The 16,333-nt window shown below is 52.3% G+C and overlaps 2 protein-coding genes across 2 annotated transcripts; one reads left to right on the top strand and one right to left on the bottom strand.

The window, feature by feature from the left end:
• Positions 1 to 1,492: 1,492 nt before the first annotated feature.
• CGCS363_v007004 (uncharacterized protein) lies at positions 1,493 to 3,553 on the top strand (the record flags this gene model as incomplete). Its single annotated transcript, XM_036638853.1, has 1 exon — positions 1,493 to 3,553. The coding sequence occupies one exon, from the start codon at positions 1,493 to 1,495 to the stop codon at positions 3,551 to 3,553; it is 2,061 nt and encodes a 686-aa protein (XP_036495928.1).
• A 7,935-nt stretch (positions 3,554 to 11,488) lies between these two features.
• CGCS363_v007003 (uncharacterized protein) lies at positions 11,489 to 11,974 on the bottom strand (the record flags this gene model as incomplete). The annotated part of the gene is made up of 3 exons (XM_036638852.1): positions 11,489 to 11,532; positions 11,622 to 11,809; positions 11,937 to 11,974. The coding sequence occupies 3 exons, from the start codon at positions 11,972 to 11,974 to the stop codon at positions 11,489 to 11,491; spliced, it is 270 nt and encodes an 89-aa protein (XP_036495921.1).
• Positions 11,975 to 16,333: the final 4,359 nt, after the last annotated feature.

Here is a 16,333-nt window from a genome sequence, read left to right as displayed (position 1 = left end):
TTGGGCAAGTTTCTACTCCTACCCAGTCCGCAGGGGATCATTCCAATCTATTGCCAATCACAGATACCAAGGACTCAACATGGCTTCTACTCCTCCCATTGTCGCCGATATCATTTCTTCGACCGCCTTTTTCGAAAGTTCAATGCGACGGCACACTGCGCTTCAGTCTTTCAGCCTCGAGCCGCTTCTTCCCGACGCGTCAATCTGACCTCACTATTGCTGTCCCCCTCCACTCAGGTATCTTGTCAGGCCTAATCAGGTTTGCAATATACTTCAAATCATACTAATCAACCATCTTGGAGCTGTGCTGCTCGCACCACTCCTTCAGAATTTGCTTCCGAATACGCGGAATCTGGCCCCTATTTCGCTCAAGGTACATGCCAACGCGCTCTCAGGAAGAGCGGCGGGGCGCGAGAACTATCTGGGCATCGCAATGGACAAGTTTTGTGTCGTCTAGGCCCATGTTGGTGCCCAACTTGTCGTCATGAAGGAGCGGTCACCAGTCGACTTTGAAAGCTGAACTAAGAGGTGTGCTTTTGCGGGTTATGATGCAGCGACGAACCCCGTCGCGCGCGATCTTGTATGACATGACCAAGGCCCACCGACTTATGTTGATTGCTTGTCTGGATATCTCCCTGCGTAATCGAAAGTCCGGTGTGGTATGAATTTGGTTATGAATATGTGAGGAGAAGACGTCAGATGTTGAGCCGGGACAGGGAAAGAAAGTAAAAAGGCGGGGGCTCTCACGGGCATTGGCGGACAATGAGATGCAGCTACAAGTAGACAGGTAGGAGCGACTTGGAGTATGCATATCCTTCATCTTCCCTCCCCAAGATCTCCCCAAGTCGGGTTTTTTCAATTCCTACATCACTCGATTCAGATTATCGTTTGAGGCAAGCAAGACCCCTATATTTGCAGTCGCCCTTGTCGTCCTCGTCCTGCTTAGTGCTAAACCGGCCAATCCCCGCCCCTACTGCTGACGTCTGTAGCTGTGGTCTCCAAAGAAACAACAAATCAGGCAAATTTCACAGAATCTCTGTCAATCGCTCTTTCTCTCACAGAGAAGAAGACCTGGAGGACGCAAGTCGAAGGTCGGGTGAGGTGAGTTTAAGTGGAGCACTTTTGTCAACTTAGGTACCACAAGAGCAGCCCTCTTTCTTCAGCTTCACGTCTCAGCTGCTTTCCCGCGCTTCTTCTGTTTTTTTTTCTTCCCTTCCCTTACCACTCCACAACTTTTCACATTTCTCTTTCCGTGCGCTCCATAAATTCTTTTATCAAAACAAATCCATTGTAACACCACCACGGCTGCTCAAGTGACGCTGAACCCAGCATCAGGTTCTCAGCATCTTGCTTCGCGCTTTAACGACTTTGCTTCGGTCAACAAATTTCAGAGGCAAGCCATGGATGGAGACGAAAACGTAAGTAGAGCCTCTTCACATCCAGTTTCTCTGGTCCCTTTCCGCTGACATCGCCGACACAGACAACCCAGGCCATGGAGCCAAGCGAGCCTAGAGAACTTGTCGCCTTTCCTGACAGCCACTTCGCGCAAGAAATTCAGAGAATCAAGAACAATCTGGCCACATCTGGCTTCAAACACTTCAACCTGTCTGGACTTTCCGCTGGATTCGACTGCTTCGAGGTGGTCAAAGCAGTACATGATCATGCGGCGACCAAGAACTTGAAATCCTTTCTCATCGTGCCCTCTTACACAGAGGCAGTTGCCATCAAGAACAGAGGATTTTTTAACGTCTTGACCATGGAAGTGGCATCCCATTTAAAAAAGACTGATCGATTCAAAGACCTCATTGGAAGCAGAGCAGTGCTCTTTGTCAAGCTGGATGGAAGCCGAACCATTGCGTCTGACGTGGTTGGATGTTTCATTCAGAGGCTTGTCAAGGAGAGCGCCAAAGATAACTATGCCTGGAATCTGGTCGTCATGTCATCATTCTTCACACCCTCGCCTCCTCCCTTTGGAAATCTGAGTGAGCCCGACATGAACCTGGGCTTGTCGTTTCAGCGCTGTCTCGAGCTTGAATCGTCGCAGCCCCCCGTCTCAATGGAGGCCTTGGGCCAACATGAAGGCTGGAACGACAGGATGGAACGGCTGGTCAATGAGGTCTTCCGCAAGAATCGAAGCGGCTTCATCGTTTGTTTCGTGCCCCGCCACCTTGTCCGGATGGCGCTCGAATTCGTCCCATCCAAGGTCATCTTGAGTGCTTTCGACCTCTATGTGGATCACGATAGCTGGATCGACCCTCGTGGCAAGCAGCAGATTCTCATGTTGGATCCGTACAATATCCACTCCAACTTCGTCTGGAACATTCCCAATGTCACTGATGTCCTCACGACGGGCACCAAGCGTGGCTTCTTCTTCGACCAGAAACTGGGACGGGTTGTCGAAAGGACCGTACCGCTATCGCGACGCGAACTCTATCAGCAGATGGCCATTTGTCGCCAGTCTCAATACGATGCGACTTTGCACTGTGACTTCGACTTTCTCGCAGCCCTACAGGAGCGACCGTGGGAGCCGGCGCCCCAAACGGACGACTCTTCGATGTTCGATTTCTTGAACATCAAGAATTGGCCCGATCTACCTCCTTCAGCGGATAATCAATCCATTCAGGCACAGCGAGCTACTACTATGAAGCGCTTCAAAACGCTCGGATGCATTGAAGACGGCGACGAGGAAGGCACCTATCGCTTGACTGCCGACCTCGGAATCATGATGCGCGAGAACTTGCATTGCTTCCCTGAACTCAGCATCAATGCAGCCTGCATGATCGCAGCTCTGCAGTTCCAAGATGCATCTCCTCACGCCTACAGAACCGTCCTCCTCTTGGCAGCCATCATGTCCGTCGGCCTCGTCAGCACCGACAGTCCAATGATTAGATGGCATGACGGGGAGCCACCCGAGTTTCTATATGGTGGCCCGCAGAGGACTCTGGGAGACATGCTCTGTGGCTCTGCCAGCGGTCTATTTCACCGCGGAGCTCCTTGGTTGGCACTGGGTGTCTGGGAGACGTACCGAGTCGAGTCCGACGACTTCACGACCTCCGGGCTCGTGTTCAGAGACACCGGCGAGAACTGGCAACCTGTTGCCGATGGCACCTTCATGATCGACGTTCTCCGCGCCAGGCAGGTTGCAGAGCTGGTTGAGAGAATGCGCAACCTCTTCGGTGGCGACTTCCCGGACGTCCGACATGACGAAAGCTCCCCGCCGCTCGAAGACTGGGAATTCGAAATCGTCGAGGAGTGCCTGATTCACGGATGGCTGAGCAACATGTTGGTCTGGCCTGAGAACACCCGAAGATTCTTCGACGCGACCACCGAGGAGGCTGCAGACCTCAATTGCGACTTCGGCCCCGACCTTGACCACATTGAGAAGAGTTTGAGCCAGGACGGCAACACAGAGTCGCATAACTTCATCCTATACCACCACTTGGCCGATCAGGATGGTGTCAAGGCCGCTTTCGGGTTTGTTGTTGGCCTGGAGACGCTGCAGAGAGTGATGGGCAGGTTGGTATCCGACCACGACGGGGAGGATGAGGGCTAGAAGGGTTGGGGAATTCCTTGTCGAGACGCACGGGATTGCAACGGATGATGTGGTGGCCTGCAAATGGAGGAGGTGAGGATCAGGATTGGCAGATTTTGCATCAAGACGTTTGGAGTTGCTACGGAGGGTAAAATGGCAATTGGGAAAAATCGATGGTCAGTGTACGATAGGAAATCAAAAGCAATCATGGTTGGGATCTTCGCTTTTTTAGTTGCAGACCGGCAACTGCTTTTCTTGCTGAGTCCAAGTTGTCCCTTATCGTCACAACACTCGACGGCACGAGCTTTTTCTGTCCCTGCGAGAGAGCGAAACGACTGAATTGAACAAAGTTCAATTGACAAGGTGCTAATGACGCTAACTCTGAGCTAGATTCAATGTTGGCAGCGCTCTGGGATATTCGCAGGGTTTCTGCGGTCGAAGCTAGCCGCGTGAAAGGATACGTACAGGGAAAGCCACGCGTGAAATCATCCCGTCTCTCATCCTTCCTTCCATTGGGCCTGCCTTCTGGAATCCCGCGACCGTTGTGCCCATGCCCGACCCACTATTTCGGAGATTCTGACGCTAACCGTATATGGATTAGAGTAGGCCTGTGTCACCATCAAGCTTGATCCCCTGCGTGGATCCGTCATCTCATCACCCAGCATCCTTGCGTTGCCGCAAGTGGAAACTCTGATCAGATTCTCTAGCTCCCACTTTTCTCTTGCACAGTGATCATGCTGACTCCCGTTGCGAGCCTCCTCTCTGGCCCCTTCTTTTCCGATGCTTGCTTTTCACTGAAATCGAGCACCGACGCCCCGGAGAACTTTGTCACAGGATCGGGTCTCACCACCGGTGTTATGGCCGGAGGTACCGGCGAAGGCCTGGTCGACATGGTCTATGGCGGCAGCGACTCTGTCACTGCGGCGGTTCGCATCATTGCCAGAGGCAGCATGAAGATTGTAGAAAGGATTCGGGGTTCCGTCCGAAAGGAACATGTTAAGTCGCGCGCCGGCTTGAGCCTGCATCTGCTGCGGATTGAGCTCGCGAACCGGGGCGTCGCTGTGCGAAGAGGAGACCGTCAACTACCTTAGGATAGACTAGTAGAAGAAAGGAAAGCCGCTCATTATGTTGAGATGGAAAAAAAAAGTGCAAGGTCAACAGCCATGAAAGCCTGACCCTGAATGACAGAACGTACGTGCTAGATGAACCCTGGATAGGCGTTTGAGATGCCATCCTGGTGAGGTACAATGCAATGATGATTTATTCGGGTGATAGACGGTGAATAGAAAGCATCCAGGCAAACAAGGAGGATAGAAGTGATATATATCCAAGTTGTGATATATCTGGGGTGAGCTGAAGAGGTCGAGATGGGGCCCTGAAGAGTTGGGAACCTATCGAGTAAAAGGCGGATGGAGGAAATTAGAAATCGTCAAGCGCAAGATCACAGCTTGGCGAGAAGAAAGAATTTTGTGCACAAGAGTGTGTCGGGACTGCTTGCCCTTTTATCCATTTCAGACAGCAGACACATTAACGAGCAGGATTCTCGGTGTTGGGAAGAATTCAAACGTCGAATGGAGAAGAGGCCGGGAGGTTGTGCGGCAATGGTGAGAGGGCCCAGGGACGTCAAGTGCCAGGGCCACCCCAGACACAGACCAGACCCAGAGACGGCAAGACCCAGGGCCAACCCAGACGCAGACCAGACTCAGAGACCCCAGACACAGACCAGACTCAGACAAGACAGCTGGGTTGGACAGGCCACCGGGACCTTACCATTGCCTGGGTCGCGGAAGCAAATTGGATCTAAGATTGGAACGGCGGTGACCTTGGCATGGCCAGCGCAAAAAGCAACAAGACGATCCTCCCACTTGTCCACCGGGGAGGGACTCAGGGAAATGGTCGGAGCCTAGACCGAAGTATAGCTAAGTAGAGGAAGTATATTCAAGGTATTGTCTCTGCGTTGTCTGCAAGTCGTGATACCACACGGTACGTTGAGCGAAGTCGCGCCCATTGTTGGAGTAAGCTCTGCACCGCAGCATGACAGCCGTGCGACGTGGGAAGGGGATTCAACTGCGCGGAATGACGGTCGTGGGGCCCAAAAGCCCTGTACCTGATCCAAGGGTACCCCTCCGATAACCTTCAGTGGACTCTCTCCATACCTTAGAAGCGTGGTCGAGGGATACCCCTGAAGGTAGGTATGTGTGCTGATTTGGAGAACACCACGACCGGTAAACGTTCGTCAGCTTGTGCCCATCACCGTCCTGCCGGTTTATCTTGCAACCGATATTTGACAGGATCATCGCTTTAGTGATATGTTCTTGTAGCGAACCGCTCTCTATATTATTATTTTAATGTGCGTCTAACTAGTTGCTGCGAATGGCATTCCAGAATTCACCACAGACTGCCGTTCGTCCATGCGTCGTGATGGGCAAAAAGTACAGGCTGGCTAGACCTGGTCGCTTGTTCCCCCCAACAAAGGCGACAAGAAAACGAGAAGGGGTAGCGAGCAAGCGCTACGTCTACGTACGGATACCGAGTGTTGCGTGGAGCATCCACCACGGCCGGTGGCTTCAACGGACCCCCAGTCGTTGTCGACATTAACAGAGCAGGGATGGCCATCTTGCCATGTCTTGGGCGTGGGTCCACTAATGCACCATCTGTTCTCGAGTTCGACGTGAGCAGCGGGCCAGTGGGTTAGAGTTGTTGGAGGTCACATTGACACACGCGGATGTGTTTCCAGAGTGGTACTTCATCTGCATTCCAGGCGTTCTCTGTCTGCTGGGGGCCGAATGTACCGGCCCGTTGAACAAGGCGTGTGGTCATAGCTCCTCGTCCCCATGGCTGAGACATGAACAGGCTGGTGACGCGGGGTCGAGTGGGTTCACAAGTTATTGACTTGAGAACTTGAGGCCGTAGAACCGCTTGTCGGGGGAGAATGGCTTGGAGACGGACCCTAAGAGCGAGCAGCTTCCTGCTCAGACCAGAGCGATGTTGCATCCTGGAACTACGGGCCCAGGTAGGCAACACAACCCACCTAGGTACACTTTGGTCGTACCTGAGGTAGGTACCTCAGGCGAACCATTCGCATCGTTCGCAATTGAGGCGACTCCGGGCCGCACACTCTTGGCCTCAACTCAGCGCGTTCCCATGACAGCAGCTGGGCCGCGCTTCAATATACGCGCAACTAATTATCCCAGGTCGAGATGTTTTACTGAGTCCGAATGTGTGCTTCTTCAAATCGAATTGGCCATCTTTTTTTCGATGCAGAATCAGCGAATAAGATTTGTCGCTCGCCAAGTGAATGTCTTGGGATTGAGTAACCACGTACCTTGTATTCCTAGGTAGTCGGCAGTGACAATATGCGGTATTCGCAGTTTGTCATGACGATGCCAGACAAATTGCGCCTCAGAGAGAGATCAATCCGGTGGGTGATATCTCGACCTGCCTTATCCGTTCCATCGAACACCAAGTATCGCCAGAACCCACATTGCGTCAGAAGTGTGCACACGAAGGAGGAAAGGAACCGACGCTAGACAAGGGATTGCTACTTGGCAGAAGGCTCTGAAGACATAGGCAAGGATCGTGAGCCTGTCCGGTTCTAGTGTCAAAATCTGGACCGTGACGGTCCTGTGACGGCTGGGAGGGACTCGGGGAAAGATGGCGGCGAAAGTCCCACGACGTGGGAAGGGGATCCAACTGCCCGGCATGATAATCGTGGGGCCTGAAAGCCCTGTACTTGAACCAGGGGTACCCCCAGGACAACCTTCGGTAAACTACCTACCTAGGTACCTTAGGTCCCTCTCCATACAAGCGCGGTCAAGGGAGACCCCCTGTCAATCGGGATGTTCGAAAGGTGCCGTCACCTCCCCTAACCAAATTCAGCACCTCGCCTCCTCCGGCAGCCCGCAACTGGTTTCTTGCCGACACTGATACGCCTTGAGGACATTGAAGCACCTATCTGACGGCAATAATAGGCTCGCAACTTGCCGTCGCATTGCCGCACTCTGGTTTGTTCGCACTTCATCTATGTTCTTCATATTCAAATCTACCATGCAGTGACAGCAAGTCATCATTGATGATCGATACTCAGCTGATGCAGTTGCAGGCAAAGGCGTCATTTGATCTCGTTACATTCTGCGACGGGCATCTCAAACCCTTTCATCTCCAGGCCGGTAACGGCATGGATGTAGAATACCGAATGTGTGGAATTACAACCGATGTTGACCAGCTTAAATTGGCAAACCCCAGTACTACAAACCCGAAAAAACAAAAAGCGCCCTTACTCAACCAGCACAGGAGCATGAAATACTTGAGGGCATCGTCTCCCAATTATACATCATTTACGACGAATTTTGAGATATATTAGTGTGCCTGTGAAGAAGACGAGCGGTCACTAAAAAACCTCATCAACGACGTTTCTGGCGGCCTTAGCCTCGAGCGTCCAATGGCTACCGTCGTTCTTCTTGCTCGATGTTCGTGGCAGTACGTTCTTCTTGTCGTTCGACTTGAGATTCTTTCGAAAGCCGGTGTATCGCTACCTGCCGATGCCGACACGTGCGGTACACACATCTATCCAGTCTCTCCAGCCTGTCATCAGCGTACCTAGCTGTGGATAACCCGGCGCCTTTTCAGTCCTCTCGGCTCCGGGTTCAAATACGTACAGCCGGCACTTTATTCTGGGCCTGCTCCGCATTCCCGAATTGAACGGTACATGTCTTTGAGGGCATCTGTTTGGCGGTATGAGTACGTACCGCTGCTTGTGCGGGCCGCGGGTGCTGGCGCGGGTGACTTCGAGCTGGATGACCCGTCAAGCGTCAAGCACTCGCTTTTGCAACCTGTGCCCGACCAAACCCATCGGGAACTTGGGGGGTCCCGGAAGCGCGCCACGCAGGCTTATGTGAACGAGTGATCAGGGCATCAGTGCCACTTCACAGGCCGACCCCTGTTCAGACCTCATCGCCGGCCAATCAGGTGTACTTCTTTTCTCTCCCTCTTGCTTGGCACCACAGGAGTGAGATCCAAAAGGCCTGGTTGATGGAGGCGGCACCCCGAACATCACAAGCTCCCTCCGCACACAACTCCAGTCACATCATAGAATGCATAGCTCGAATGGAATGTCTTTATGAAGGTAAGGCAACCTGTTTTTGCCCCCTAAGTTTGCCTGCTTAAGCTGATTGTGCTTAAGCTTGTATCTCCTTTCGACTCGATTGCCACCAAAAGTCAACTTCTACTCCAAGCGGTCGCCTTCGTTTTCATGATCACTAACCGCCCTTGGTAGTTTAGCCATCTTGCCCGTATTTATATTGTAGCAACCGATGGATCTGATACTTTGAGCATGATGGCTTCTCAGCGACCCTTTCAAGGTTCAATAACCACGTACGCCCCTTCATTCTCTTTATACCTTACTTTCCATCCACGCGATAATTTCATCATTGCGACTTGCATCAACTTGACATTTGGCTGGGCGTAGTGACGACGCATCAGTTCTGGTAACAAGTACCACTGAGGTACAGACGCAAGCTCGAATGCGACTGGATCAATTCCACAGGGATCGTGATCTCGAGCCATTAGGAACGGGCAAAGACCCACAAAGCCGGGCCGTTAGAGTGAAAGCCGTCTTTGATCAAGTCAACCAAAGCTTCGCAAAAATAAAGGAGAGCCCCAACACGACAGCTCATTCGCCTGGAAAGCTTAGTGCCATTGGCTCTCAGTTCTGACTGTAGGACTGAGTGTGACGGCGCCATGGTAAGGTTGTCAGTTCAGATGACAGGGACCACCCCCGGGTTTTTTCGTCCCCTCGCACGCCCCCGCACCCCTGTCTCCCGCTCTAAACTCAGATCCCTGTATTCTTCTGGCGCCATCCTTCCCCGAGTCTACCACCCCTTGCCTACCTACTTTGCCTACTCCGGTCGTGTCGGTCTGTCGGGTACGTACCGAGTCGTCTCGCTGCACGAGGGTGGGTTGGCTGAGCATTGACGGACATCGACTGCATGGCGAGAGATGCAGTAAGTGCCTATCATCACCTCCTCTTGCTCTTAGCGAATTATCAACAAGTATTCTGCTCCAGATCCGTCATATAGATTTGTCCTTGAAATTTATCTTCTGGATTCGAAACGATACGTTGTGATTGGTGCTGTCGAGGCTCTTTGGACGGCCGCTGCCGAGAGCGAACGAGAGAGCTGGGCGACTTCGTGTGGTTGGTGTTGGAATTGTCACACTTCGCATGGGATCCATGGCGACGGGGCACCGACGACACGGAACCGACGATATTCCACGATGAAATGTTACTACACGAGCGTCTCTATATAGATTCGATCTGCATTCCGTTTCTAATACTTTTTCCGTGCACTCTTGCTATGCGCTCTGTATATAATGCGAGTGTTCATGTGTGCTACCGCAGCGCACTCTTCGCTAACTAGCATGCTGCCTCAGTCGCGGATTGATACATCTTCGAACATCTCCAAATATCATGATAAAGTAGCATATATGGGTGACAATATCAGCTGAATGCCATTTTGCCGGGGCCCGCCGACCGGGAGGCCGGTAGTGTGGACTACTTCTGCCGTAGACCGGTGCGAACCTATCGAATTGACACCAGATATACGTCTGCTACTCCCGATTATATTCAGATTATGCGACCAACGTCCATTCTTTGCTAGTCACTCGTGGTTCCTGTTCAATCCGGTGGCACATAAACGTGCCGCCACGCAGTTGACCCGGGTCGAGTCTCTCAGCAAGCCCATGGATGTTGCATGCGTTTGAGCGTGTATCAGGCTTGAGTCGCACCGATACCCGCACCACCCACCCTCATTCTCTGCTGAGTAACACTTGGTACGGTTTTCTGTTGTAAAATCACACTTACGGAGACTTGTTTGGCCCGTTCCTGCCCAGTATCTTGTACTCGGGTAACGCAGCCATCGCGGCCTCTGCCGAAGCCGTCGCACAAACTACCCCTATTAGTGCCTTGAACGGATCGACTCTCGTCCAATACCTTGCCCGACATGGAAGTTTAGTCCAGGACAATGTTCCGTTTGAACCAAATCGATGGGCATTGTCCAATCATCCAAGAAATGCCCCATCAAGATGCGCATAAGCCAGGCATGATTTCGGTGTCACGTTTTCGTCCGTCAGGTGAGTTGAAGATATCTACAAGACATCAAGTACCCAATTGCGAAGGGACACATCGATAATGCGCGAATAAAGACGACCAATGCTTTCAGAGAAGCCTCATCCTTCCTCGTGCGGTAAAACTTCCCCCCAAATTTGAAATGCGCTGACAACATTTGGTTGCGAAGGATCTTGATGGCGTTTCGGACGTATATGAATCTGGGAGTGACATGGCAGACCTGAATGCCCGAAAATATCGCGGCCTAACGTGGTTACATGAAGAGCTTGTCGCACTGCGTGTCAACGGACGTGTCATTCGTAGCACAATAAGGGTCAGCTACTGAGACATGCCGCTGAGCCTGGCACCTAAACACATTTGACAGCTTTTAAAGGAGATGGCTGATACATAACCAGGTGACCACCTCAAGTATGAAGGAGTGGTAATAGACATTCATAAATTCTCGAGAGCATGGTTGATATAGGTTAGGCGACAGTCTTTGGTATCGATACATATATGATAGGCGATGCTGTGCTGGGGAGACGTATTACACCCTCATTTCCAGTGAAGAGTAAGACATCGATAACATTAACTTGCGGTCATGGCCATAATAATTTTATCATCAATACTTCGTGATTCTGCTAATTATCAAACATATTCACAAGCAGCACTGACCCTCCCTACATCTAATGGATTGACCCACAGTCGATCAAACAATGTAAAAAGACTTATTGCAATCGAAAGACAGTCACCTAATTCAAGTCGTGAAACATGATCCCCGCCGATGGAAAGCTCAATATCTATAATGACCTCGTTCAGTCAGTCCATGAGTGGGATAATCTCGGTGACGAAGCTTACACGTCATTAGAATCAAAACTCAAAGCTATCTTGGAGTATCCTGAAATTGGCCACCGATGCCTTCGAGACAAATTGGAAGAGACGCAGTAGACGAGTCGTTTCCAGTGCGCTCAGTTTCGCTGGTCTGACTTGGAAGGAGCTGTTCAATACTGCCGAGCACCGCTTGTATGTGATGTTGTCTCTTCTCAGTCCTTACGACGGTGTTCTCTCCGAGAGCCGGGCCATGTGATTCTTGATACGACATGAAGTCATCCAAAGGCGTGGGAGCACAATCTGCTGGTAGTCCAGAAGGGGCAGGACGAGCAGAGGGGTCTTGGCTGGTGGACGCAAATCGCTATCAGTCAAGAACATCCCTCAGACTATCATCATGAAGAATGGGACGAAGAACCTCCGCAGAGCTAAGACTGGGATGTGCGTAAAGTGAAAGAGAATGTATGAACCTACGAGATCGCCGACCCCTGCATAGCAGTGGTTGAGGCCATGGCGTGCGAAGGCTTGAGACGCAAGCCCGCGTGAGGTAGATTGGAGGTTACGAATGAGAAAGAGACAGAGTTCTGGGTGGAAGTCAAGATGAGACTGGGGGTGAAGAAGAAAGACAAAAGTTGAACCTGCGTCAAGTCTGGTCTTGGTAGCCGCTGGCGGGTCACTTAGTATTCGTAGATGATGATTGCAGCATGGCACGGTCTGGGAGACCGCGATCATGGAATTTCATCTTGGGCAGTCTCATTTTATATGAAAAATATCAGCTTGTACCGCGAGAATGACGAGGAGGATGGGCGTCTGAATGATCTCGAGCTTTCTGTTTTGTGTACGAGGAGAAGAGGGTGTGGTAGACCAGTCTGGGGGGCGTGTGTGTGGGAGGTCAGTCCAGGGGGCGTGGGAGAGAGGTAGTCTAGGGGGCGTGGGACTCAGTCTGTGCCCGGGCGTGTGTGAGAGACCAGGCTGGGGGGCTTGGTGTTCATGATGGAACTTGAAGGGGAACAAGGAGAGTGGACTTTGCTAGCAGCGGCCCGGAGCTACGGAAGTTGCTGCACAGAATCCTAGGTATTGCAAGGTACCTCCCTTGGGTAGTTCCTTAGGTGCCTACCTAGGTACCTTAGGTAAGGTAGGTACGTAGGCAAGGTGCCTAGGACAGAACAGGGCCCGTAGCTGGCTGGCTCTAGCGTGCGAGGACACCGAACCTGGACCTAGGTACCTTAGATACGGTACCTAACTTAGGCCACTCCACTCTGGAATTTTGGAAGGAAGACACAGACTAAAAGTGTCTGAGAGGGGGGGGGACTGCTAGTGGGGGACAGCGACTGGGATTTGCATCTGGCCCAGCTCTCCTCTCCCAGCCGAGGTACAATAGACAGCAACCTGGAAGGTACAGATAAACCTACCTACCTAGGTAAGGTACCTAAGGTAAGGTATGGGAAAGGACCAAGCTCTCCTCTCTCAGCACCAGCAATGGCAGCAGCCAAACTGCACCTCATCAGCGCCGGTAGCTTTTTCAGCGCACCCTTAGGTGACAAACCCCCCTCCCTCCCCCCCGGCAAGACAGCAAGGCCCCGGGCACTAAACCAGGCCCCTTCCCGTCATGTTCTCCAGATGGGGGGGGGGGGGAGGCGGTGATGGACAGCAAGTACTCGCAGCAAGCGGTCTTCGTACTTCACACACCTACGTGAGGTCTGGATGAGCCACACAGCGTACAGTGCCAGCTTGTTGTCGCAAACACTGCCAGTGGAAAGCTGCGTGGTGAGTCTTCGGTCCAAAACCACTTTACTCGCAGCAGCAGCCTCCCAACGACGCGGTCGTAAAACAGCTGGAACAAAATGTGCTTGGCCATCAATTCACAGCACATATACAAATCAGCCAATCACTACAATCTGGGGGCTTTTCTTCGCTTATAGATCACTCATTGTCTTTCGCGAGGGCCATTACATCGGTAGACACATCAACTTCATCACGAAGTGACATTGTGGCTAGCACAGGGCAGGTTTCGATCTGAGCTTATTCAGAGATAGTAGACTGTTGTTGTGCTTTACGGATACAGGCGGTGGCTGTTTTGCATCGCAGAATGCCCCGTATTCTTTCGCAGATGATCTTTGCAGAAGCATTCCTACAGCCGGATGCCCCCAACCTGTTTGGTCTAGGAGGCCAAGCGATCCGATTTTATGTCGTAGCTCATTTCCACACACCCCCTCCAGATCTTCGCTCTCGTCGACTGCGGTCGCCATCCTCGTCCACAATCGTCCCATCCTTGTTCGCCGTCTTTCGCACTTGCAGGGGAACAGCTCCTCACCTCAGTCAAGGCTTGGGGGAAAGGGGGGTGGGCTTTGGAGAACACACACTCCGAGCAAGGAGCGCACGCTAGTGTGAGAGATCTGATAGCCCCCCCATTGTCATGCCTCCCACGCCCACTCCCACTTCACCTCCCCTTCAGTGATCCTCAGGTGTTTCTGGCTTGAGTGCAAGGCACGAGAACCTTGCTGCAGGACAGGACAGGGGTGTCAGGCTCTAGCTTGTGAGGACACGCAATCTGGGCCTAGCCAGACGGTTGACAAAAGAAACCGTACACGTAAAAGTTGGGGTTATGTCTGCGCGAATTCCTTAGCAAAAGGTACTGATCTAGTTATGATCAACCACGGCTAAGGCAGGTATTTCCCTCTAAAACTCAGCTCAAGGTGTCGGGCTTTTTTTTTTTTTTTTTTTTTTTTTTTTTTTTTTTTTTTTTTTGTTGTCACTCGCTTGCCAGTTTGGGGATTTTGGAAGCATAGCCGCGGACACCAGACGGAACTGCCAGCCGCTGTCTTCGAGAAGTTTGTCAGTGTGTAGCTGCTCGTCTCGCCCCGTTGGGTGACAGACAGCGCGTGGGGTTCCCCGCACCAAACGCCAAAAGCACCACCCCTGTGATCCGGACAGTCCTGGCTCGATGTCGTAGCGAGTGCATCTGCGTCACCCGGCCTGCTGGAACCAGGACTGGCACCGAGTGTACCGGGCTTCGTCTCACTCGGGGTGCAAAGTTCGACTTGACTACGAAGTTGTAGAGGTATTCGGACTTCGAACGAGCAACCCAGCTTTCGTTGAGGCATCGTGATTTAGTCGTTCATACGCCCCACGCGCTGATGGCATGTGGCATTCCGCCGTAACTACTATACCCAGCCTGATTGACTCGGCCGTGGCTGTTAAAGGAAGCACGGACATGAAACTACCTTAGCCAACAATGAAGAAAGAAGGCAACAGTGACGCAGACTGCCGTGGTACAAGTATTCGGTACCGTACCAGTGCCATGCGCATCCCTTCACTCCCACGCTTCAGGCCCCGTGTCCCTCCCAAATAACCGCTCTACCAACGCGGGACATGTACCGGTACTCCCACGGCTGTCGTCTCCTCCGTCTCAGCCAAATCCACTTAAGGTTCCCATCTCCCGGCCGTGTCGGTCTGCCAGGTACGTGCCGAGTCGTCTCGCAGTGCTGTGTGGGTGGAAGGGTTGTCAGAATACGTCAGTCCCCCTCCCCTTTCACTCGGTGCCATCACCGTATAACGCTCTTAGAGCCTCCTGACAACGAATCGCTTGACGACACAGTCGAAGATCTCACGGTGTTCCCCGGCGCAGTGTACCTGAATAGGCTGCTGCGGCCCACAACGCAACCATCCGACCAAGCCACACAGTGTGGATGGCGTTCGCCCTGGGGGCCCACAGGTGGCGGATGGGGGTTTCCTCTTTTTTGAGTGAGCAAACCCGAGCGGCTCCACGAGCGTCCCGGGAGGTGATCGCAGATTTGATGAGGGACGATCGCTCCAACGGGTATCTCATTCTGACGGACGTAGTGGAATTAGCGTCTGGTCAAACTGGTCTCCGATCGTGATGACTCTCCTGCCTCGGGACGCTTTTTGAAATGTCGTTTGAAGTCCTCCTGGCCAATAATCTCATTTCAAGCATGCTGTGCGCCCTGGTCTGTCCAAAGAAGATTTCCATGTTCAAGCCCAGGGACATTTCTGCAAGCGGGGAGCAAAAACTTCATCATGTATCGTTCTATCCGCCGCATAGATGCTCCACCAAAGTATTTTGTCAACGTGAGATATCGGTCCCGTGCTGCCAGGACAGTGGTAGCCAGCCCGAGTTACCCGCCACACCCACCTCCTCCTTTGACAAGAATGTACCTCAGGTCAGTTACCTCCGGTACCCGAAGCGAAAAGTCTCAGGTCCGGGCGAGTTCCGTCTTTCCCCCCTCTTGACTGATAGTATCCTGCCCGGCGCCTTCCTTCTTTCATCGCCCCGCCCGTACAGTGTACACGATCAGCCATGGAGAAGCTGCTTCCGTTGCTTTCGCGGCTGACTAGCATTTTTCCGCAATGGTCTTCATGACCCCGGGCTTCACAACAAGGTTGCGAGTTGATCAAACAAGCAGAACATGAGTCGAGTTTGGGTCACCCTCAGACCCTCAAGCTATCTTTTTCAGTTCTTGCCATTGCTACTGACCCTCTCTATGTCAGGCCCTCCTAATGATGGATGGAAACTTGGCTCCAAGCGTCATAGCTTCGCTCCACAATCAGCCAAGACTAATCGCTATAGCGTACCGGTCGAGACTTGGCCATGAAAACCGTTGATTGTGCCTTGGGAAGCCACACTATATCTTCCGCCCACTAGGAATAGTAGGATGCGCAGCCGTTATTGGCGCAAGTGTCGGAACGTGGTCGAATTCTTTTGGCATGTCGTAGATAATCAACGCTAATCTCGTCGCAGGCCTCCTCATGGGCTACTTAACCGTATGCCCACCGGCGGTACGTGGGGAAGGGGTCGGAAAAAGACCCTATCGTGGCAGTTCAACCCATCTGTCAAAATTTTCATTTTTCTT

The sequence above is a fragment of the Colletotrichum siamense genome (assembly GCF_013390195.1).
Source record: "Colletotrichum siamense strain Cg363 chromosome Unknown KSG_Cg363_contig04, whole genome shotgun sequence".
NCBI classification, from domain to species: Eukaryota; Fungi; Ascomycota; class Sordariomycetes; order Glomerellales; family Glomerellaceae; genus Colletotrichum; species Colletotrichum siamense.
Note: the sequence above shows the minus strand (reverse complement) of the source record. Positions and strands in the feature narration are given on the sequence as shown.